Source organism: Haliotis rubra, unplaced genomic scaffold, assembly GCF_003918875.1.
Source record: "Haliotis rubra isolate DU_JTF1 unplaced genomic scaffold, ASM391887v1 Scf119, whole genome shotgun sequence".
Lineage (NCBI taxonomy): Eukaryota > Metazoa > Mollusca > Gastropoda > Lepetellida > Haliotidae > Haliotis > Haliotis rubra.
This window is the reverse complement of record NW_025765103.1, coordinates 2,015,348-2,040,530: the sequence shown is the minus strand read 5'-3', so window position 1 is coordinate 2,040,530 and position 25,183 is coordinate 2,015,348. Positions and strand designations below refer to the sequence as shown.

Sequence of the window (25,183 nt, the reverse complement as noted above, 5' to 3'; positions counted from 1 at the left end):
GCTACCTCTGCCCATATCCTCCCCGCATGTATCACATGGTCGCCATCTGTTTCATAGTAAAACGTTCTATTGCGCCGCTCGTAATGAATGTGTTCATTGCATGATATTTTTACTTGATCGTCCATTGCAGGAAGAATCCTCACAGTCCAAAAAGAGTGTCAATGGATCAAAGAAATCTGCGAAGGTAGTTCCCTTGTAACAGTCGGAGGTCGTGTTTGAATCAACATCCTTGACAACACACAATCATTGGATCGGTCAAGGTCGTCACAGGTTGTGGTCAGATATCACGACATTCCCCTGATAACCTCGATAAACACCGTCAAACACATCACCTCTAGCCTGTCCGCGGACCCTGGCAATATCGGTGTATTCCCATACTGCCTACAGTTCCAAACTGCCTACAGGTTAAAACAACATGATACGGTCCAGTGATCAGGAAGTGAATACACCGCTCTGACCTGTTATACCCCTGCTAAAATGAACTTGACCAGTTACTTGGTTAATGAACTGACCTGTTCTATGGTGTCTTCCCACTCTGCCTACAGAAGTTTAAAAATGACAAGTGTTGGTTGGTTTATTCATTCTGAGAATTCTCCGTCTTTACATGGAGACATGGATTTATCATCTAAAACTGTGTTCCACAGTAGATATCGATTGTGTGAGATCAGACGATATCTCCTAGGAGATATCGTTTTGACAGTAGATTTTGTACAATGGCAGTACTGTGTTCAGAGATGTACATTTTTCATTGAAAACTAATGAAGAGTGATTTTTGATGATGAATAGAATCTCACACTCGTTGATAAAAGTAAAAATATCCTCGGCAAGCACAACTCGTGGTGATATATTTTATATCAAAAGACACTCGGGTGAGATTCTCTATATATCATGAAAAACTGATAGGTTTTACAGTGTTTTACTGGTTTCACAATTACGCACAACTGACAAGGATGTCCATTTCGTTGCCATGGACTCCGATATGTGACGAGACCCAGATAAAATGTATTTGAATATTTTTGTTTTGGTGGTATAGTATTCTCCTGTATATGTTATTTATTAGATCTTATGGTCTTGTTGTTGTAGAGTAATTTATGAGAGCCTGTATGGAGCTTAAGGAATCCGTAAAAATGCAAATGGTAGTGTTTGTTTGGTCAGATGTTGTTTGCAAGGCCTGAACTATGGCTGCGAGTTCTGCTGTGAAGATACTGGAGTTTGCCGGGAGATTATAGGATTGTTTAACGCTTTTTCTCATTTATACAAAATGATACCAAACAATCTAGCAACAAAAACAATAGTGCCATTTTTTACCATTTTAAAAATTGTTATAAATATGTATATATGTACTTTAAACTTTTTAAATCAGTTCTCTATAAGTTCATTTATTTACCTTTTATATATTTATCATTATTCACTTAATAAATTTGTTTTTAAACATGGGTTGGTTAAAAAAAACAATAACAATAACCATTTTCTACACCACATCTACAGTAAACTCAAAATCTCTAATACTCTCTACCTATTTCATATTTCTTTTTACCTTTTTAATTCGGCATCCGATTCAAATTTCAATACTCTGTTGTTGAGGGTGGGTTTTTTTGGTAGTAACACCACTCTTTCAAAATTTCTATTTTTTGTTCCCCTCATTTCTTGTGTAAGTGTACTACCCCGTCGCCGAAATACCTTAGTTGTGCGTGCGACATTAAATAAATCAAATAACTACTACTACCTTACTCCAAACGACACATCCCTTTTTCATTGATAATTGGGCTGTTCCATTATTCTACAGGGCAAAAAATCATTTCCCACGCTGCCTACAATATTTTTTGGGGCAGTTTGGGATGTAGGCAGTTTGGAACTGTAGGCAGTATGGGACCTAACCGTAATATCAGCTCACAGATGCATCAGGAAGCAATGTGTGGAGAGTTGACTCTAAAGAGGCGATAAAGAGTGCGCGGGTGGGGTGGGGAGGAGGTCTGGTGGTGGGCGGGAGGGTTTGCGGGGGATCGGGGTGGGATGGAACCCTCAAGTACTTTACACATAGGTAGCCACGGTCATTCTTTTAACGAAATGTAGGAAAATGTGCTTTCCTTAACTTCACATTGCGTTGATGTCACTGTGACCACCAGCTGTAAACCTCTGCTTCCAACAAGTCAGTTGTTGAAACCTGTACCATTACAGTAGGTAAATGTTGTTTGTATCTTCCTCGTATGGCAGTAGTTAAAAGCTGCACATCACTCCCTCGTATCACAGTAGACCACAGATCCCTGACTCCGCCACTGTAGGTCTCACCTGTTGGTCGCACCACTGACCGTTTAGCCCTGGACGAAATTTTATCATGAAAGACTTGATATGGACCTTGAATATAGGAAAACCTTTGAAAATCAGTCTGGTAACGGTTGTATAACTGCTACACGTGATACCAGAGTTGAACAATTGAATTCAGCCGGGGGTGGGGTAGCCTAGTGGTTAAAGCGCCCGCTCGTCACGCCGAAGACCCGGGTTCGATTCCCCACATGGGTACAATGTGTGAAGCCCATTTCTGGTGTCCCCCGCCGTGATGTTGCTGGAATATTGCTAAAAGCGGCGTTGGTAACAATTGCAGACAATAGAGTTCCCTTTCATCATGTTAAAGGTAAACCTACCTGTAAGGTAAACCTACCTACCTGTAAGGTAAACCTACCTACCTGTAAGGTAAACCTACCTGTAAGGTCGTTGTACTAGATTTCTGTTAAGGTGGAAGCTTAGAAACAACATTAACCTCTGCCAATGGGAGCAATAGTTGAGTCACGTGGTCTGTTGTTTTTTCCCTCCGACCAGAGACCATATAACAGATTATTATGGTCTCTGCTCCGACATCAGTGAGGAGATGATTATTGGCGGCTTAGCTGGATTGATGTAAGTAGTTCAAACACTACTCACGTGGCCGCTAAGTCAGGCCTAATGATGGAAATTTAAAGTAAGCTACGGTTTTCAGTTTATATATTTCTGAACATCTGGAACATCTAGTGCGATGGAAATAGGGAACTGCAGATGGGTGAATGTTGCGACAATTTGGAAAGGTCCTCTACAAGTCTACCATAACACTGGTGAAAGCGTTACTACGCTGTTGACTATTGTGACCCTGATCTGAAGCAACATACCAGTTAGGATCGAGGTACCAAAACAATTAGGATTCCTAGCTAGACTGATACAAGTCAGTGGCCGGTACCTTAGGTTTTAAGATATAAGACAATCTATCGGTTAGGATCAAGGCTCAAAAGGCCTGCCATGCCTCGCTATATGTTTAACCTAATTGAGCAGAGACAAATGTAACCGGTGGAAGGAGAGGGCTCGCAAACAGACTTACCTTCACTGTGTATCTTGTGACGTCGTTTTTCTGTATGTGTTTGGCACGATGGTTTACAACATTCCGTCCATTGTATACGATATGAGTGTGTGTGCACAGAGGTTATCGTTTCATTGAAAGATTTACTGTTGGTGCCTTTATCATCGGGTGGACAGTCTTTGTACATATCAGTTCTAATATCAATTCTATATGTTCTATATTGTACTTCCCAACTTCTAAAATGCCACTCAAAGAAGTTCTAATATCAATTCTAGGTATTTCTTTTAAGTGTTGAGCTAATTATCCAACACACAAAGTCACACTCAGTACCCCACTCGATCTGATATTTCCATTTTCCTTTTTGCCTTGGAAAGAACGCATGTACTTCCATCACTTTCATCACTATCAGAGAGTATTAATGAAATACCATGGATCATATACGGATGGGCATGCAGTGGAATTTCGGGAATACCAAAAGTATAAACAATGTAATGAATCCCCATTGTCAAGACAGATGTTGGTGACACAATACTTCGTGATGAGCATCAGTATGGTGATACAGCATCAGTATTCTGTTATATTCGGTATTTCTATGAACTCTCCTAGATCCTGCATCTGGAAATTGATTCTTGAAGGGGAGCATAATTCACAATCACCTACGGGGAGGTGGGGTAGCCTAGTGGTTAAAGCGCCCGCTCGTCACGCCAAAGACCCGGGTTCGAATCCCCACATGGGTACAATGTGTGAAGCCCATGTCTGGTGTCCCCCGCCGTGATATTGCTGGAATATTGCTAAAAGCGGCGTAATAAATAAACTTACTCACTCACTCTCCCCACACTGTTGTATTCGTGTGGGACGATCGCACCCTCTATCATTTAGCGGGTAATGTAATCGTGTCGGTAAATGTCCTGAATCCACTCAGGTTTTGTGACGTGAAGCAATATACCAGTTGGGGACATAGTTCAGGAAAAACAGTAGTCCCAGCCAGATTGATTCAAATCTTCCAAACACCTCGATAATCTAATCTACCGTAAGGCGCCATCGATTCTTTGTGGAATCAGCGTCTTCATCTACATCTCTCTTGTCACTACCATAGCACACAGCCTCTCAAGGGTTGAGTCGGGGTTTCGTTATGTTCAGTGACGTGTACATTTTACACAGTTCAAACCGAAGCTATGTACAGTAGACGTGGGTCCAGGTATATATTCTGACAGAGTTGATATACAATACACCTGATAATAGAAGATGGAACGGCTGCTATGCCGGCTAGTATTGGCCGTTACAGGAATACTTGGTGGTCATCGCCGCCGCTGCTTGCTGCGTGATGCGGAACATGACGTTGATGACACGGTGATTTCATATGTATCGCAGTGATATCAGTACTGAAGACGGTCATTTTGTCACATGCCTCAATTTTGTTACAGTGTCTATATTCACCACCAAGGGCCTCAGTGTACAGTGCGTGTAAATACTGACTATCGTTATGTACGAATGTATACCAAACCGTTGTTGACTAATAAAGTATTTTGTTTGTCAGTTAATGGCATGGTGTTGTTACCTTGAGATGATGGACATGTGTTGTGTAGCGTTCAGACAGTTTGAAACTGCAACGCCAAGAACCTGACTGCTGATTCCACAAGTGACATACAATAAGTGGTTGCCATGGCATCCAGTTGAATGTTGCGTCAAACAGTTGACTGAGGCATCAACATTACAGCTTCATCGCGGCAGCTTGCCAACGTACGATTGTAGACGAGATGAACCAGTGGTTGATAGCAAGCAACAGTCCACGACATCGCTAGGACATCATCAGGAAGGTCACACAATTGAAATATCCTCAGTTATCCCGGACCCGTGTAGGTCCGGGTTAGAATGTACCTTCAGTAACCCATACTTGTCTCCCCGTGTAGGTCCGGGTTAGAATGTACCTTCAGTAACCCATACTTGTCTCCCCCTGTAGGTCCGGGTTAGAATGTACCTCCCAGTAACCAATACTTGTCTCCCTCGTGTAGGTCCGGGTTAGAATGTACCTTCAGTAACCCATACTTGTCTCCCCGTGTAGGTCCGGGTTAGAATGTACCTTCAGTAACCCATACTTGTCTCCCCGTGTAGGTCCGGGTTAGAATGTACCTTCAGTAACCCATACTTGTCTCCCCGTGTAGGTCCGGGTTAGAATGTACCTTCAGTAACCCATACTTGTCTCCCCGTGTAGGTCCGGGTTAGAATGTATCTTCAGTAACCCATACTTGTCTCCCCGTGTAGGTCCGGGTTAGAATGTGTACCGTGTAGGTCGGGTTAGAATGTACCCCATACTTGTCTTGTCTCCCCGTGTAGGTCCGGGTTAGAATGTACCTTCAGTAACCCATGCTTGTCTCCCCGTGTAGGTCCGGGTTAGAATGTACCTTCAGTAACCCAGGTCCGAGTTAGAATGTACCTTCAGTAGCCCATGCTTGTCTCCCGTGTAGGTCCGGGTTAGAATGTACCTTCAGTAGCCCATACTTGTCTCCCCGTGTAGGTCCGGGTTAGAATGTACCTTCAGTAGCCCATGCTTGTCTCCCCGTGTAGGTCCGGGTTAGAATGTACCTTCAGTAGCCCATGCTTGTCTCCCCGTGTAGGTCCGGGTTAGAATGTACCTTCAGTAGCCCATGCTTGTCTCCCCGTGAAGGTCCGGGTTAGAATGTACCTTCAGTAGCCCATGCTTGTCTCCCCGTGTAGGTCCGGGTTAGAATGTACCTTCAGTAACCCATGCTTGTCTCCCCGTGTAGGTCCGGGTTAGAATGTACCTTCAGTAACCCATGCTTGTCTCCCCGTGTAGGTCTAGGTTAGAATGTACCTTCAGTAGCCCATGCTTGTCTCCCCGTGAAGGTCCGGGTTAGAATGTACCTTCAGTAGCCCATGCTTGTCTCCCCGTGTAGGTCCGGGTTAGAATGTACCTTCAGTAACCCATGCTTGTCTCCCCGTGAAGGTCCGGGTTAGAATGTACCTTCAGTAACCCATGCTTGTCGTAAGAGGCAACTAATGGGATCGGGTGTTCAGGCTCGCTGACTTGGTTGACACATGTCATCGTATACCAATTGCATGGATCGATGCTCATGTTGTTGATCACTGGATTGTCTGGTCCAGACTTGATTATTTACAGACCGCCGCCATATAGCTGGAATATTGCTGAGTGCGGCGTAAAACTGAACTCACTCACTCACTCCTCAGTTACTCAGTAGTAAATCATCTGTATTATCTTTCCACGGAAGTCCTATCGCACGTGGATGTAACCGGATTGGGTGACTCTTGCGTCTGTCATTCCCAATCACAACACTGGAGCTACGGTACTAAGTCCGTCATCGTATTTGTCATACTAGGATGTACATTAGCACTGCGGAGTATAGGCATTGATGGTTATTTTTCTTATTAAAGCATACTGACTACCTAACTCGTCCTTAATAGGCATTGCAACTAGGAGCCATTGATTAGTACACGGTTTACCGCACTAGGTCTGCTCTTGAATTATCGGAAAAGCTGTAACACATAATCATTGACTGTAGAACATACCTACAGAAAGTGGTGCTCTAAGTCGCATTCAGGCAGTAAGTCAAACATCCAGAAACATCCTTCAAGTGGTGTGCAGCTCAATTCCGTATATTTACTTTGACGTTATTGTACCAGTTATTTCAGTACACTATCTGTATGCATCCGACACTGTTGACTAAGCTCTTCCGCCTCATCCAACATCGGCAAACACCATCGGATATTACATTCAGCGGAGAGAAAGCACGTCTCGACGCTCAGTTTCGATTGGAGGTAGTGAGACACGAGAAGCGCTGATTTATAATACAATCAAAGTGCCTGGAACAACCCTCCAATTGTGCAGGAAACGGCACACAATCTCGTTCTCATGACACTGTTATCATGAGCAGTCTGTAGTTGAGTAGTTCTAATATTGTGTGTTGAATCAGTCTTATGTTAGGGCCCTTCAGTAACTGCTATACATTAATCATAGCAGGCGCTCTGTTGCGTATGTAAAACAAGCTTCCTGGTGTGTGGTTAACCGATATAGTGTTCTAAAACAATTGAGTGTCGTTTGTTTGTGCGAAGAACATATTGAACATTTAAAACATAGGTCAGTGCTTTGTGGCGCTTGAGAATCTTATTTGCAGTATCAACATTAAAATGATTATTCCCACTGTAAAGCCTCTTTGCATCATAGAGGTGAGGTGAAATGGGGTTTAACGTCGCACTTAAGAATACTTTCGTGCATGCGTGTGTATGTGTGGCTGCTGGTACTAGCCCAGACTTAAGCCGGTTTTATAGAGCTAGCTCACTGAGATACCATGCCACAGTTAAGCATGAATATCCCACCAGTCCGTGTTGTACCCATTAATGCCGAGCGCCAGGCAGGGACCAACAAGTACCATATTTTAACGTCTTTGGGTATGGGGATCGAACTAGTGACCTTCCGCTCTCCGGGCAGACGCTCTAACCACTACACCACGAGGCGGTCTGGCATCTTAGAAACAGTAAACGTGTTGCAGCATGCCATGCGAACAGGGCTGCAGAAACCATTTAGATCAACTGCACTCCACAATAGTTGTATATTGGGTAATCTTTGCTAAATCTGTTTATAAATTTATACTCAAAGAAAAAAGGTTAAGCACCCCCTGATACTTTTGATGATTTTCCCCCCCCATTATTTGAAATAGTGATACAAGTATAATTATGGGAAGAGTAGAGTTTGCGCGAGACGATATAACCAGTGATGCGTGACAATCGCGCTCTTGTCGATTGTGGCATGCACGTGCAACATGCTACCCTCGAGGATAACACAAAGCAGTATGGCCCAACTGTATTTGTGGGTATTTAACGTTGGCTGAAACGGCCATTCAAGCATATTCATGGAACATGGCATTGAGACGATTGTCAATCGACACTAGGAATCAGATTATTGGTATGCATACCGCAGGAATGTCCTTTAAGGCGATTGGACGAATTCTGGGCTATTATTACACCGTTGTTAGCCGTTTAGTCCGGACACATGAGCAGCTACACTCCGGCACAGCGATGACTTAACATAACATCACTGCCACAGGCTAATTTGCATATCACGTGACCGGACTTTTCTCTTGTTTGTAATCAAACGCGCATATTCATAATAAGAAGAGACTGTACTCACGAAAGCTTTTCGGCGCTCTCTTCATAATGTTTTACATTGTTACATATATATTCTTCCACAACTGCGACAGTAAGGTCTATGACAGTACACGTATCAATATCAACACCCTTTCATCGACTTACACCTCCATACTTGTGGGTTTTTTGTTTCAGGGTAAAAACTGTACCTGTGATGACATAATTGCTATTAAATTCTAACCACAGCTAACCGATGTTGCGTTTCTGTCTTGCACACACACACACACATGCGCGCGTGCACACACACACACACAGAGAGACTTCGGACATTTGCACATTTCTTGTTATATTTTACTGTTACACGCTATAATAAAGATAAAGGTTTGTATATAAATATTTCACACCAGTTATTTAGAACTTGAAAGGTCCTGATGCAGTTGTCTGTGTAGTTACGGAGACACGAACATGCCACTACATAACAGTAGATCAAGCTCCGACCCTACCTTTTCCATTTCCAAGGAGATCGTTGTTAAATGCGGGAGAAAACTTGTATTATCAATTAAATCAGGACAAGGCCATTTGCCACTTAAAGTGAAACTCACCAACATCATAACCATACCAGCACACTATCATGAAAACCATAGTTCGATGATCCGGTCATGGCAACTCCAGAGATAGATGATCCGGTCATGGCAACCCATAGTTAGATGATCTGGTCATGGCAACCCATAGTTAGATGATCGGGTCACTGCAACCCATAGTTAGATGATCCGGTCATGGCAACCCATAGTTAGATGATCCGGTCATGGCAACCCATAGTTAGGTGGTCTGGTCATGGCAGCCCATAGTTAGATGATCTGGTCATGGCAACCCATAGTTCGATGATCCGGTCATGGCAACCCATAGTTAGATGATCCGGTCATGGCAACCCATAGTTAGATGATCCGGTCATGGCAACCCATAGTTAGATGATGTCATGGCAACTCATAGTTAGATGATCTGGTCATGGCAACCATAGTTCGATGTTCCGGTCATGACAACCACTAGTTAGATGATATGGGGAATGGCAACCACTAGTTAGATGATATGGGGAATGGCAACTCTGTTGCACCTATAAATTGTGGCAACACAGTCTAATGGAAACAAGTCCGTTTATCAGCAAACATTGTAGCCATTCAATCCTCATTTAGTTGCCGTGTTCAGCCCACACTGTTTACATCTACTCAACAATTTGTGCAATAAGGAAATATTTAGAACTAAAAAACATCAAGATAAATGCATTTATTTCACAAGATTTGATACTTTACATTCCTATTTGCTCATGTTTATCAAATCTCATTCAACATGTACACCAGTTTGTAGATATGCAAGGTTCATAACATCAACATTTAAAGTACACACCATCCCTCAATCCCTGTCTTTTCTCTCTGTTACAAACTGAACTTCACTGAATCACATCAACATTTAAAGTACACACCATCCCTCAATCTTCTCTCTGCTTGTTACAAACTGAACTTCACTGAATCACATCAACATTTAAAGTACACACCATCCCTCAATCCCTGTCTTTTCTCTCTGCTTGTTACAAACTGAACTTCACTGAATCACATCAACATTTAAAGTACACACCATCCCTCAATCCCTGTCTCTTCTCTCTGCTTGTTACAAACTGAACTTCACTGAATCACATCAACATTTAAAGTACACACCATCCCTCAATCCCTGTCTCTTCTCTCTGCTTGTTACAAACTGAACTTCACTGAATAACATAAACATGGCAGCAATGGCACACAACCTCGCCAACAGTAACACGTTCTTCCAACACAAGGTCATAGCATGGAGCTAGTACAGTGTCTGGTGGAAATCCTCGTCTGTAAGTGAGTGAGTGTTTGGCTTTATGCCACTTTCAGCAATATTCCAGCAATAGCACGGCAGTGGACACCAGAAATGGTACACATGAGAAATCAAACATTTGTCTTCAGTGTGACAAGCAAACTCTGTAACATCGAGGAAAGACCATCCCCCCTCCCCTTTAGTTGACAAACACTAGTTCCTTTTAGTTGTCAAAAACAATATACTACAAACACTTTCATATTCTTCTGGAAAAATCTGGTCAAAATATACATGAAATTTCTTTCAAATACATTTTGTGTGTGTTAAGGCTGCCATTGCCAAGAGCATAAAACAGTGAAAATACTTAATGATGGAAGTGCTTACATGTAATTATGATTATGATAATTACTCCCCTGACATATCACAGGTCAGCTGAGGTAATAAATCATGTAGCATTTAATTGTGATGGTCTCATTACAATTCTATTTATCATATTCCATCAGACTGTTCTATGTGCTAATACAGCCATTACTCAATGACCTGTGACTTAGCTCTACTTCACTAATAACAGTCAGTCTTGTCTTAGCTAAGTCTGTCATGCTGGTGGTACATACTGCATGGACTTAGTCAGAACAAGAGACCAGGTCATGAATGAAGTTGACAAAACAGTAACATACTAGTATTACTACTCAAGTGAAGACCTGACTATGTTTCCTGTGACCATATTGGATGTCATGGACAAAAGGAAAATATTGGGTGTTCTTTAACCTACCAGTGTATCATGCCATGTTACCATGGCAACAGTCAGCTCCTTTCAACAGTATTGCAGTTATATCAAGACATATTTGTTTGATTTCAGTGAAAAGCCCAATATGATTTAGGCTTCAGATTTTTACCACTTGAAACCAGCAAGTACAGGAATGGTCCGGAGAAACCTTGAAAAATATTCAGGCCCGAAATTCCAACACTGAACAAATATTCCAATAACATCCAACAAGTTACCACGACAGGAGCATGCCACCACAGTGACACAGCTAGTCGTGGAGTTCTGGTATTTTCATCAGAGAATGTGAGTTGCATTCAGTGAACAAATAACTTCAAATAAAACAAAACTGAAGATGATGAAATGATCACATTCGAAAATACTTTGAAATACATTCCAACTATCATCACCAACTGACCACGCAACAAGATCTGTGAACACTTCAGTTTATGATGAAGATGATCTTCCCACTATAGAACAAAGTACCCAGCTTACTGTCATGTCACTCTTCAAGAACCCAAGCTCACATTTCATAATAATCCATTGTTTCCTCCATTCTCTTCTGTACATACTAATCAGTTAAAACATGCTACGGTGTAGCATCAACTCACTCACTCACTACGGTGTAGCAGTAAGGTCATCGTCCTGTTATCCTCACTGTTGTTATACCGGACACCATGCTAGGGTTCCTCTTCTGAGACTTACCCCCAGGGGGTCCTGGTGGCACTGGGTGTGGTCCTCCCTGGGGTGGGGGTGGGAATCTAGCCCCAGGTGGGAATCCTGGCGGGGCACCTGGAGGAGCACCAGGAGGTGGGGCACCAGCTGGGGGGTAACCTACAGGGGGTGCTGCTGTGCCATGTGGGGGTGGTTGTGACCCATACTGTGGGGGGTAAGGGTAGGCAGGGGCAGGGTAGGGTTGAGTTGGCGGAGGGTGGGTGGAAGCTGGGTAACCTGCTGGGGAGGGTAGTTAGGGGGAAAGGCTGTATTGTAGGGGGGTCTGGGTGCTGCAGTTGTTGAGGTTGCAGTGTACTGGGGGTTAGCTGTCTGAGCATATGTTGCTGCAGGTGGGTACCCTGCCTGTGGGTAGCCTGGGACAGGATAGTGGGCAGGGGGTGCAGCAGCAGGCTGAGTCTGACCTGGGGGGTAGGTGGGATACTGTGCAGTGGTGGAGGGGGTGCCTGATATCAGCGGCTGAATTGTCTGGCTCCCCTCCTGTGACATGAAGGAAGAGGAGTACATGCTGCGGTCAACATAGGGGTTGTAAGAGGAGATACCGCTAGTCGGGCGCCACTGTCGTCACAGCAGTTGTCGGTGGAGGGGGAGCTGATTTTTGGGTGCCATTCATGCTCTTCTTTTCAGGAACCTCTTTTCTTGACTTCTTTGACTCATTTGGAGAGCTCTGTGGAAATACAGAAAGAGATTAACAACAGTTCAATACATGAAATGATCTCACAACAGACATGAATAAACAATGTCTTTTAGAAAGTGGTCAAATGCAACATATGTAATATTTGGGATTACACTTTCTCAGAAAAGTACATATTCTAGTACTTTTGTTAGGTTGAGTCCCATCTTGGATTAGAACCCGCTCCTCATAGTGAGGTACCTCATCGCCAGCAGTCAGAGATCTAACCCACTGAGTCACTGCAGATTCCATAAAAATAGAATTCTGACAAGAAGTCTAGATCATATACATTGTGTACCTCTCTCACTAGTGTAAAGTTTGTTGTATGTTGAAAGACTGACTGACTGAGTTTAGTTTTTACGCTTTTAGCAATATTCCAGCAATATCAGTGCAAGGGGACACCAGAAATGGGCTTAACACATTGTGCCCATGTGGGGAATCGAACCCGGGTCTTCGGCGCATAGCCAACGCTTTAACCACTAGGCTACCCCATCGCCCGTATGTTGAAAGATGTTACAAGGGTCAAAATACATCGAAAACTTTCATCAATATATCATTAACGAAAAGACTCTACCTTGCATATATGTTTTCTTTCTTAAAAGGCACTAGCTCACCACAATGTTGTTACGGTGAAACATTTCATGAGCAACATCAAATCTTAGCTGTAGGAAATAATCAGTTGACCCCAGCATATCTTGGTATCATCAGAAACAATTATTAATGACTACTGACATGAAAATTGTGTTATAGATAATATCGTATTTTAAGTTTTGTGACAGAAAAAAAGGTTTAACTTTCTCACACAATATACAAATTGAAGACTTTATGCATGGTCTGCTTCTAAATTATGTTCAGGATGCTGGTTTGGTAATAATCCAAGCAAAAACATATATGAAAAATATTTTCAGACATTTTTGGCATTTTTGGCTCAAAGTTACTTTTCTGATATTTATAGATAATCGATCAATATTTAGTTGACAATTATCAATCTATATATGTCATCTTTATATTGATAGAAAGCCCCAACTTCTACCTTTTCAGTATGAGTCAAAAGTTAAGAAGAAAGCTCTGGCCTTTCAGTTGGATCCATCACACTTTTTAAATGAATGTTATGAACTTCTGCCTTCTGGCCGCCGCTTCAAAATCATGTATTACAAAACTAATAGAACTTCAAAATCATTTGTCCCATACAGCATAAAACTTCTAAATCTTCCTTCAAAATTGTAATAGTGAAATCTATGATGAGGCACGCAGTGATTATTATATCATGAACTTTGATTATGTTATAATTCAACATTATATTCTGATTAGCTTGGCATTGTGTATATATACTTTAAATTATTTGTTGTTATATGCTTGTATTGGCTCTTTGAATGCAAAACAAATTTCCCTTGTGGGACAATAAAGTTTATCTTATCTTATCTTAATCAAAATGCTCAAACATTTCAAAATGTCCCTAGCTTTAAACTTTATGAAAAAAGGCAATATTTCATAGCCTGGCTTATGTTGATCATTGGTCAGATTCTGAGTCTTTACAGAATGGATGCGAGAAAGTCAAACAGTGTGGTGGGTGATACAACATGTGATGTCAACTTACTGTTCTCTTCCGATTTGCAACTGCAGGGGAGGGAGGGGTGGGGGCTCCCATCTTGGGTGGACTTGGCGGAGGGGACTCCCCCTTCTGGAGACTGTCCTTGTTCTGCTGAGAGTACAGGTCCAACACTTGATGACACAGATCTGGAAGAACAACAAGTTCTACAACAACAGATCCAGTGAGTATTTGTGCACTCGAATTCTGTTGGTGTTTGTCCAACAACGCACTTCACAACATTCCAGCTATGTGAGTGCAGTCTGCCAATTTGCATGGACCAGACAATACAGTGATTAACATCATGAGCATCGGTCGATGCCACTGGGACACATGCATCAAACAAGCCAGAAAGTCTGACCACTCGATCCCAGTAGTTGCCTCTTATGACAAGCGTGGGTAGCTGAAGACCATTTCTAACCCAGATCTTGACGGGGTTGATGCATGCCACTCCAAAACAAGTAGACAGTTCCTTCAGCAGGACCGCAGCAATGTTATGATGTTAGACACACGTGCCATGTCTGGCATCTGGTTTGCATCAAGATGGTGACATACCTCTTTCTTAAACAAAAGGTCCTGGGCACCCTGCATTAACATTCTAGTGAGCTTTGGCCCCTTCAATAACAAATACTTTATGGAACAATAAACAAAGTGCAGTTTGGAAGCAAGGTTACGGCACAATCCTTATCTTTTGAAGATCCCTAGACTCCATGAGATAGGATAAGTTGAAAGTTTAATAAAAAACTCAGGGTTGAAAATATTCTGGCTTAATATAGTCTCTTTGGCTCAAAAGCAGACCGATGAATTGCAATCTAACTCGAAAACTAATAAACATAAAATACTCAATGAAACACTGATCATAATCAAAACGTCAGACCAACTCTGTGAGGCTTTTGCAGAATTTATGTCCACAGAGGTCCAGCTACCAGTCAATCACAGTGGCATGGAACATGCTTGGCAAGTAATGAAAGCATGACAAGATAAATCAGTGATTGATATTAAGAGCATTATCCATAGCTAGATGCCATAAGGACCTACCAGGCCCAAACTACACTCTTTAGTCTCTCTAAACCCTTTTTAAAATAAATGCAGCTTATTGTGACAATAATCAAGCAACTAAGTTACAGCAAGCCATACAAAATTGAAACTACAGGTCCAACTTGTACTGGTACTTGCCACAGGCCTGAAGGCAACAGCTGACTTCCAGCTCTGATTGGACACCTCATCAGGTGCAACTGGGAAAGGGGAACAACCACTATACTGGTGAAAATGTACTACTATATAAAAGATCGGTACTATAATCGTGTAAATATATTTGAATGGATTCTAAACATGGAGCCATATGGGCTTGGGTGTGGAATGTTCAAGCTGTGTAATTTGATCAGTTTGAGTGAAGTACAGACCAGGACAAAACTAATTCCCTCACCTTCCATTAAAGGCATGGACAGATCTTCCAGGAGAAACTCCCACCACTTCATTTCTCTTCCAGGTGATTTACCCTCCCAGTCTGTGATCTCGTACTTCTGGAGGCGAGACGCCAGGTACATCAATGATGTTGCAATGATCTCAGGCTCCCACTGGAGACACAGCGTGGTACACAGACTGAAATAGACATCATACACATGTGTTCACATGCAGGTGGATTTACCGTAACACAAATATTACAGTTTCTGGTTGATGGCCTCGTCATAACTACCAAAGGACCTACCATTATCTTCATAGCGGCAAGTTGGTTCTGTACTAAGCAAGTAGTTTTTATTTCTGTGATGTCTGTGAACTAAACAAAGCAGCAACAGCATGACAAATAACATACCTGTCATTGATGAATGTCCAGGCCATCTGAACAATCTTCTGTACCTTCTCCTTGTCACCTGGAACATGACAATACACAGAGATCAACACACAGTACATAGAGATCACCACACAGTACACAGAGATCAACACACAGTACACAAAGATCAACACACAGTACACAGAGATCACCACACACAGTACAGAGAGAGATCACCACAACACACAGTACACAGTACACAGAGATTAACACACACAGTACACAGAGATCACCACACAGTACACAGAGATCACACACACAGTACACAGAGATCACCACACAGTACAGAGAGATCAACACATGCAGTACACAGAGATCAACACACACAGTACAGAGATCAACACAAACTGTACAGAGAGATCAACACATGCAGTACACAGATGTCAACACACAGTACACAGTATACAGATATCAACACACAGTACACAGAGATCACACACACACAGTACCCAGAGATCAACACACACAGTACCCAGATATCACACACACAGAGATATCACCACAGTACACAGAGTCACCACACAGTACAGAGAGATCACACACAGTACAGAGAGATCACACACAGTACAGAGATCAATCACACACACACAGATCAACACACACCAGAGATCACCACACAGTACAGTACAGAGAGATCAACACACACAGTACCCAGAGATCACCACACATACACAGAGATCAACACAGAGTATCAGAGATCAACACACACACAGTACACAGAGATCACACACACAGAGTACACAGAGATCACCACACACAGTACCCAGAGATCACCACACACAGTACACAGAGATCAACACACAGTACAGAGATACACACACACACCATACAGTACACAGAGATCAACACACAGTACCACAGAGATCAACACACAGTACACAGAGATCAACACACAGAGTACCCAGAGATCACCACACACACACACAGAGATCACCCACACAGAGATCACACACACACACACAGAGATTAACACACAGTATCAGAGATCACCACACAGTACCCAGAGATCACCACACAGTACACAGAGATCACCACACAGTACACAGAGATCACCACACAGTACCCAGAGATCACCACCACAGTACACAGAGATCACACACACAGCACCCAGAGATCACACACACACCAGAGATCAACACACAGTACACAGAGATCACACACAGTACACAGAGATCACCACACAGTACAGAGATCACCACACATCACAGAGATCACACACACACGGTACACAGAGATCAACACACACACACAGAGATCACACACAGATCAACACACACAGAGATCACACACAGTACACAGAGATCACCACGGTACACAGAGATCACCACACAGTACACAGAGATCAACACAGTACACAGAGATCAACAACACACAGATCAACACATTGTACAGAGATCACACACACAGTACCCAGAGATCACCACCACACAGTACCCAGAGATCAACACACAGTACACACAGAGATCAACACACACGGTACACAGAGATCAACACACAGCACCCAGAGATCAACACACAGCACAGAGATCACCAACAGTACACAGAGATCAACACACAGTACCCAGAGATCACACACAGCACACAGAGATCACCACACACAGAGATCAGACACACACAGTACACAGAGATCAACACACAGTGCACAGAGATCAACACACAGTACCCAGAGATCAACACACAGTACACAGAGATCAACACACAGTACAGAGACCACAGAGATTAACAACACACAGTACCCAGAGATCAACACACAGTACACAGAGATCAACACACAGTACACAGAGATCAACACACAGTACCCAGAGATCAACACACAGTACACAGAGATCAACACACAGTACCCAGAGATCACACACACAGCACAGAGATCAACACACAGTACCCAGAGATCAACAGTACCCAGAGATCACACACACAGTCAACACACAGAGAGATCACACACAGTACCCAGAGATCAACACACAGTACCCAGAGATCAACACACAGTACCACAGAGATCAACACACAGTACACAGAGATCAACACACAGTACACAGAGATCAACACACAGTACACAGAGATCAACACACAGTACCCAGAGATCACCACACAGAGATCACACAGAGATCAACACACACACAGCACCCAGAGATCAACACACAGACCCAGAGATCACCACACAGTACACAGAGATCACACACACAGTACCCAGAGATCAACACACAGTACACAGAGATAAACACACAGTACACAGAGATCAACACACAGTACCCAGAGATCAACACACAGTACCCAGAGATCAACACACAGTACACAGAGATCAACACACACAGTACACAGAGATCAACACACAGTACCCAGAGATCACCACACAGTACACAGAGATCAACACACACACAGAGTACACAGAGATCAACACACACAGTACCCAGAGATCACACAGTACACAGAGACAGAGACACCACACAGTACACAGAGATCAACACACAGTACACAGAGATCACCACACAGTACCCAGAGATCAACACACAGTACACACAGAGATCACACACACACAGTACACAGAGATCAACACACACACACAGATCAACCACACAGTACACAGAGATCACCACACAGTACACAGAGATCAACACACAGTACACAGAGATCAACACACAGTACACAGAGATCAACACACAGAGAGATCACACACACAGCACACAGAGATCACCACACAGTACACAGAGATCACCACACAGCACACAGAGATCACCACACAGTACACAGAGATCAACACACAGTACACAGAGACACACACAGAGATCACCACACAGTACACAGAGATCAACACACAGTACACAGAGATCACCACACACCCAGAGATCAACACACACAGAGATCAACACACAGTACCCAGAGATCACCACACAGTACACAGAGATCACACACAGAGATCACCACACAGTACACAGAGATCAACACACAGCACACAGAGATCATCAACACACAGAGATCACACACACACAGAGATCAGTACCAGAGATCACACAGTACACAGAGATCAACACACAGTACAGAGATCAACACACAGTACAGAGATCAACACACAGCACACAGAGATCACCACATTGTACACAGAGATCAACACATTGTACACAGAGATCAATACATTGTACACAGATCAACACACAGTACAGAGAGAACAACACAGTACACAGAGATCACCACACACAGTACACAGAGATCACCACACACAGTACACAGAGATCACCATACACAGTACACAGAGATCACCACACAGTACACAGAGATCAACACACAGTACACAGAGATCAACACACAGATCAACACACAGACACAGAGATCACATTGTACAGAGATCACCACACAGTACACAGAGATCACACACATTGTACACAGAGATCAACACACAGTACACAGAGATCAACACACAGTACAGAGATGAGATCACACACATTACACAGAGATCACACACACAGAGATCAACACATTGTACAGAGATCAACACACAGTACACAGAGATCAAGGTACCGCATACAGATATCAGTACTGATGTACTGAATACAAATTATGAGACACTGGAAATCTTACATGAAATCAGATTACATGAGATGAGATGCTGAGCGTACCTTTGAGAATCTTGGCAAACTTCAGCAGGGAGCTGTGAGGGTGCTCCACTTGTAGATCGAACTTGATGGTCTGCAGCAGAATCCTTTCTTGTGTCATCACCTCCTCCTGCAGACAGTCACAATTGAAGAGCATTCCACACACTGTGATGGCATTATACTCAAGGAGAGAGCATTACACGCATGGGAAGAACATTACACACAGGGAGAACAATATTACACACGGGAAGAGCATTACACACACAAGAACATAACACACATGGGGAGAGCATTACACAGGGGGAGAGCATTGCACACGGGAGGACATAAAACACAGACACGAGGAGAGCATTACACGGGGACGGGAGAGCATTACACACATGGGAGAGCATTACACACACATGAGGAGAGCATACACACACACACGGGGGAGAGCATTATTGCACACACGGGGAGAGCATTACACACATGGGAGAGCATTGCACACGGGGGAGAGCATTGCACACACGGGGAGAGCATTGCACACACAGGAGAGCATAGCATTGCACACACACACACATGGGGGGAGAGCACACACACATGGGGAGCATCACACACTGGGAGGAGAGCACATGGGGAGACACACACGGGGAGAGCATTGCACACACGGGGAGAGCATTGCACACACGGGAGAGCATTGCACACACGGGAGAGCATTGCACACACACACAGGAGAGCATTGCAGGGGAGAGCATTGCACACACGGGAGAGCATTGCACACACATGGGGAGAGCATTGCACACACGGGGGAGAGCATTACACACAGGAGAGAGCACACACATGGGGAGAGCATTACACACATGGGACATTACACACGAGAGCATTGCACGGGAGAGCATTACACACACACGGGAGAGCATTACACACATCGGGGAGAGCATTACACACACATGGGGAGAGCATTGCACACACGGGGAGAGCATTGCACACACGGGGAGAGCATTACACACATGGGGAGAGCATTACACACACGGGGAGAGCATTACACACAAGGAGTGCATTACATGCACAGGAAGAGCATGAGACACATGCTGAGAGCATTACACGGCCCATAACATACACAGCCTCACTAATTCATGTTTGTTTGCTGTATTGTGAACATATAAGAACATGGAACAGATAACATTAGTAATCAAGCATATACTATGAATATTTCGTACTTGGTGTAAATCATGTTATGAAACTACTTTTATATCCAAATATCTTACAATTGAGCCATGTCTTGAGGATATATTGTCCAATTATTTCATGAGTTTCACAGAATTTAAGCCCTGACCAGTAACATTTGTGAAGACTGTTAAAAAAGCTTGCCATCCCTTCATCATTTTTCCTACCGGGATGTAGTTTCTATTTCCTAGAAAAGACTCCCGATTGGCACACGACAACTCACTCTAGGATTATCTCCAAAGGCAGCAAAGGCCTGGGGGCTAAGGAGGCCGTGACAGGTGCGGATGATGTCTTTACACTTCTTGGGCGTCTCTTCCACCTTCCCCGCCAGGAATAGGCAGCACGCAGCTGTCACCTTAACACACAAACAGCTACAACCTAAGACATCTACGGTCTCAGACAGTGTTTGAACAAATGTTGATTTATTTGTGGTATGAGGTGCAATGGATACTTAACATAGAGACAGACATAATGGTTTGCAACAAGAATTCTGAAAAGTCTAGAAATATTAATCATCTGTGCAATATGACTTGAATACTTACATATCTGTTGAATTCCTTGAATGAGTGGAACATGTAAAATCTGTGAAAGTACACCACTCCTGTTGAACATGTATCATAGCGACTGAGGATCATTAAGGGATAACATTCTCGGTAAATACACGTCACAGTTCACACCATGCACACAGTTCAGAATTCATCCACAATATTATGTTACTATCAATATTGTTCTCCTGCATAAAGGTGGATCAACTCTGCCAGACATAGGTTTAACATGGGAAAGTCGATTCTGTTTCTAATGGCATTTACAGGATTAACAGAAAATGATAGATCAGTCTGTGATGATCCATCAGTAGTTTAACATTAGTTAAGATAAAAGAATAATTCTGAACACATAACACTAGAAATAACAACTTCTATTATTATTGTACTTGACAACTTGTAAAATAATAGTCAACGGCACATTGACATGACAAATATTAGCAAGCTGCTCCTCACAAGCAGTGATATACCATACCAAATCCTCCTGGCATGATGGGTAAGTAAAATTGATAGTTGTATTAACTTTTTTACCAAATACTACAAATTCAGATGTCTCTACCTTACGGCCTAGCATCCATTTCAAAGGATGTAGCTTACTGAGTATACACAGTACTATGAAGTCAAGGATACAGTCCTAGCTTGGTACCAGCATCCAGTATAAGACGAGCTCCCTCCCGTCGGTACCGCGCCTCAGTGTTGGCATCCAAGCCATGCTGTGCAGATGCTGAGTTGCGGATATCTTTCTTCTCGAAATACCAACAAGGCATCTCTGTAACAACAGAAAAACTTCACCTACCAACACATTGCTCCTGGATAAAAGCATGCCAGCAATAGTTAGTAGGAGTGTATGATAGGCAAGATCCTTTATCAGGACCCTGGTAAGTATAGGCCCTCACATTCCATTACTTGCATCAAGCAGCTACTTAACTCACTTGGTAGTCAGGCTGTATGACAAGACTGAAAGCAGCTACAACATTTCACTGAAAATGGCAACAGGCTTTTGAAGACTTCTTCACCAAACAGCAATAACCAAATACACTTGTATCTGACATTATCTGACATCTGTATACTTATTCAAATCTATCCCCTTTATGCAATCTTTCCTCTAATTCAGAAAAAGACAGAAGAATAAATATGACCCAGGAATTATTTTTGTTAATCGGTATATAAAGTTCCATTGCACTGCACATGGATTATTAAATTTCTATTATTTTCTTAAACATTGTTGTGTACTCATGCCACACTAGGCATAAAGGTAGATCCCAGATCACCTGATTGCTTGGACAAGAGAAGATGCATGACGCTGTGATAAAGTTGGAATTTAGCAATGGAAAACAACAAAGGTTTCAAAAATATTGAAAGTTTTATTGTTAATACTTTCTTGTGATGCAAAGACTGTCTCTGACCTCCAGAAACACACCGCTGTAATGGACACCCAGGAGCAGGTACTGTGGAGAGCCATGGTCAAATGCTAGTGATAAGGTGCCCTACTCAGTCTAAGAGACTCAACCCAAACAAGTATTAGAATCTGTACTTTACTGAGAAAGTGTAATCCAAAATATACCATATGTTGCATTTGAACTTTCTTAAAAGGCACGATCAAAAGCAGATGTCTCCTCTTGGTTGACTGAAGCTTTGTAGAACTTGAGGAAGGACAAGTCAGGACATTTCTACAAGGGACTGGCTTTTAATCACTAAAGGTAAGTAAATTGACAGATAAATTGACAGTTTTATGAAAATTCGTTTTCTTCAGACTTTTAAAACTTTTTCTTCATTATTCATAATTGGATTTAATATGAAACACTCTTCCTTACATTGATGAAGTGATTTTTGAAAATAATCTGGCCCTAATACGCTTCACACTTCGGATCTCCAGCTGGATGTTATGCGCATCAGTTGCTGCACAGAATTACTGGACAGCAAGCGATGTCGTCAGAACGGCGGTAAGGTCAACCGTATGACATAATGCAACATTAGAATCTTAAAGTTGTCAATAAAACTTATATTTCTAGATAAATATGATGGATACCAGCAAGAGACATTAGTTGCCGTGTTGCGATCGATGTGCTTAGGTGCGCGGAATTACCTGATGGCATTGTAGATTTAGAGTATTTACATGTAAGGCAGAGATTCGGAAATTTTTGTCAGCGAGGCGTGGCATTGTGTGTACATCAAAAGTACCGCTTCGTGACGTCATACAAACTTAGCATTATAATTACTGCGAATAGGTTTTCCACGAATCAAGGTTATCCACGAATTTAGGTTACGGTTTTACATTTGTTCATTATTTCTCAATGTTGCGTACACTGAGTTTCTCGCTAAGACACCCTAAGGATCTGACAATCTAATCAGGTTGTAGAAAAGGCAGCTGCCTTCCTGCAGGGGTTACAGCTAAAACGGCCTCTCAGCAAGATGTAAACAAGGATAAACAAGACAACCTGGTAAATAAGGTAACCATGCCCAGAGTATATTCAATGGTCATGTCGTTCAAATTATTATTATATATAAGGAGTGTCGTTTTCGCTCGAAAAAAGCAGCTGTTTTCACCAGATCAAATTAGCTGTGATCAGGGACGTTTTGCCGAGTCAGGAATTAGCACGGTTATGGCACTGGCAGTAGCAGTGCCCTAAAATTGCCTTTGAATGAATAGCTGTTGTTTCCTACGAATCCAGAACATGTCACGAGGAAAACGTGCTGTTTGTCGGACAAATATTCACACACAGAACTTACGTGAAAAGAGAAATACTTACGGGAGGCTTTAAAATCTTGACAAATGTAATAACAAAACGCACACAGACTTCGAACGAGGAAACGAGTTAGCTCCCCTGGCTAACAGAAATCATTTCCGATGTCGTAAAAGTGCCGGTCAGACATGTGAATAACTAGTGTATTGTATATCATTAAGAATGATCTAGAATGACGATTGTTCAACATACTTTAGTACAAACTATATCTAACAAGAGATTAGATAATATAATTTGACAAAACGAAAATACTATCGGGCAAAACCAGAAATTACCAAAAGACGCAAATGACAGCAATTACTGAAAACGAATTCACCTCGCAGAGAATGAAACTTTCAAAGTCCTGTTTATTTAAGCTGGTTTATCAGTTTTCTTCATTTCTTCACATTCTTCCCACCCCTTTAAATTGTCCAGTTCCCTTGGAAACATGTGCGGTAGTCAGTCTGTCAACTTGACAAAGGGATAATCTACAACAGGGCGTCATATAGTCTCCTGCTTGACATCTGCTAAGAAATGGTAATATTTTAGAGGTGTAAATGTTCAAGTCCCACATCGCACTAAGCACGGAGTTTTCTACTTACCAACGTAGTAATTAACTAGTTGTATCGGCAATTTCTGCTTTGAGTAGGTGGTTCGGGATGCAGTCCAGGTATATCGCTATTTAGATTAAAGCAAAGGGCCCAAAGCAAAGCAGTGATTGATAAGCCACCTGTGCATATGTTGGGATCCACCCAGACTCAGCTTCTCTCCTCCTTGCGCATCCCTGTTAATAGTATGTCCCTTATACCCCTGATTTGAGACAAAAGTCAAAAGGACATTTTCAGGATTATATTTGTTGTTGTTTGTTGTTTGTTAGTACAAACAATCATCACTAAAAATATCTTTAGAATGATTTTTGCTTTTCCCATCAGTAATGGTAGGCAGCATTGTTTGTGAAACATTTAACTGTAAGTGTAACACCTAGCAGATGTACGCCTGATAGACTATGATGTGTGACAAACTATGATTTGTGTCACGTACGTGATATGAACAATAGTTCTGTATTTCCAAATATCGTCATCGTTCGTTTTTAAGCAATTGTCTGATTTTGATTCCACGTTTTTAAAACCGAATGTTCCGTGTATTGACAGTTATACTGCTTGCTATGTCAATTCTAAACATACTTTCATTTACCGGACCGATTTTGAATTCTTCATCCATAGTAGAAATCAGTAGGATAAAAGATTATTTTGTTTCTA

The 25,183-nt window shown here is 42.5% G+C and overlaps 2 protein-coding genes and 1 long non-coding RNA gene across 3 annotated transcripts in view; 2 read left to right on the top strand and 1 right to left on the bottom strand.

Moving 5' to 3' along the window:
• The window catches only part of LOC124261060 (probable G-protein coupled receptor CG31760), a 74,915-nt gene extending 74,462 nt beyond the window's left edge, over positions 1–453 (top strand). The window contains exon 15 of the mRNA XM_046695384.1: positions 131–453. Coding sequence (XP_046551340.1) covers positions 131–199 — 69 coding nt within the window. The 3' untranslated portion in view covers positions 200–453. The remainder of the gene's footprint in view (positions 1–130) is intronic.
• Positions 454–2,525: 2,072 nt separating this feature from the next.
• LOC124260850 lies at positions 2,526–2,778 on the top strand. Its single transcript, XR_006894194.1, has 2 exons — positions 2,526–2,632; positions 2,692–2,778. It is a non-coding gene; the product is annotated as an uncharacterized LOC124260850 (long non-coding RNA).
• Positions 2,779–9,712: 6,934 nt separating this feature from the next.
• On the bottom strand, positions 9,713–24,059 carry LOC124260838 (cyclin-K-like). Its single transcript, XM_046695162.1, has 9 exons — positions 23,952–24,059; positions 21,832–21,970; positions 21,202–21,283; positions 20,883–21,014; positions 19,478–19,583; positions 15,849–15,906; positions 15,462–15,637; positions 14,045–14,184; positions 9,713–12,441 (listed from the first exon to the last, which is right to left on the bottom strand). The coding sequence occupies exons 2-9, from the start codon at positions 21,966–21,968 to the stop codon at positions 12,319–12,321; spliced, it is 954 nt and encodes a 317-aa protein (XP_046551118.1). The 5' UTR covers positions 21,969–21,970; positions 23,952–24,059; the 3' UTR covers positions 9,713–12,318.
• Positions 24,060–25,183: the final 1,124 nt, after the last annotated feature.

Coding starts and splice junctions, on each gene's coding strand:
- LOC124260838 (XM_046695162.1), bottom strand. CDS start 21,968: ATGCCTTGTTGGTATTTCGAGAAGAAAGATATCCGCAACTCAGCATCT. Junction 21,015..21,201: donor TCAAGGAATTCAACAGATAT/GTAAGTATTCAA, acceptor TTGTGTGTTAAG/GTGACAGCTGCGTGCTGCCT. Junction 14,185..15,461: donor GTCCATGCCTTTAATGGAAG/GTGAGGGAATTA, acceptor TTGTTCTTCCAG/ATCTGTGTCATCAAGTGTTG.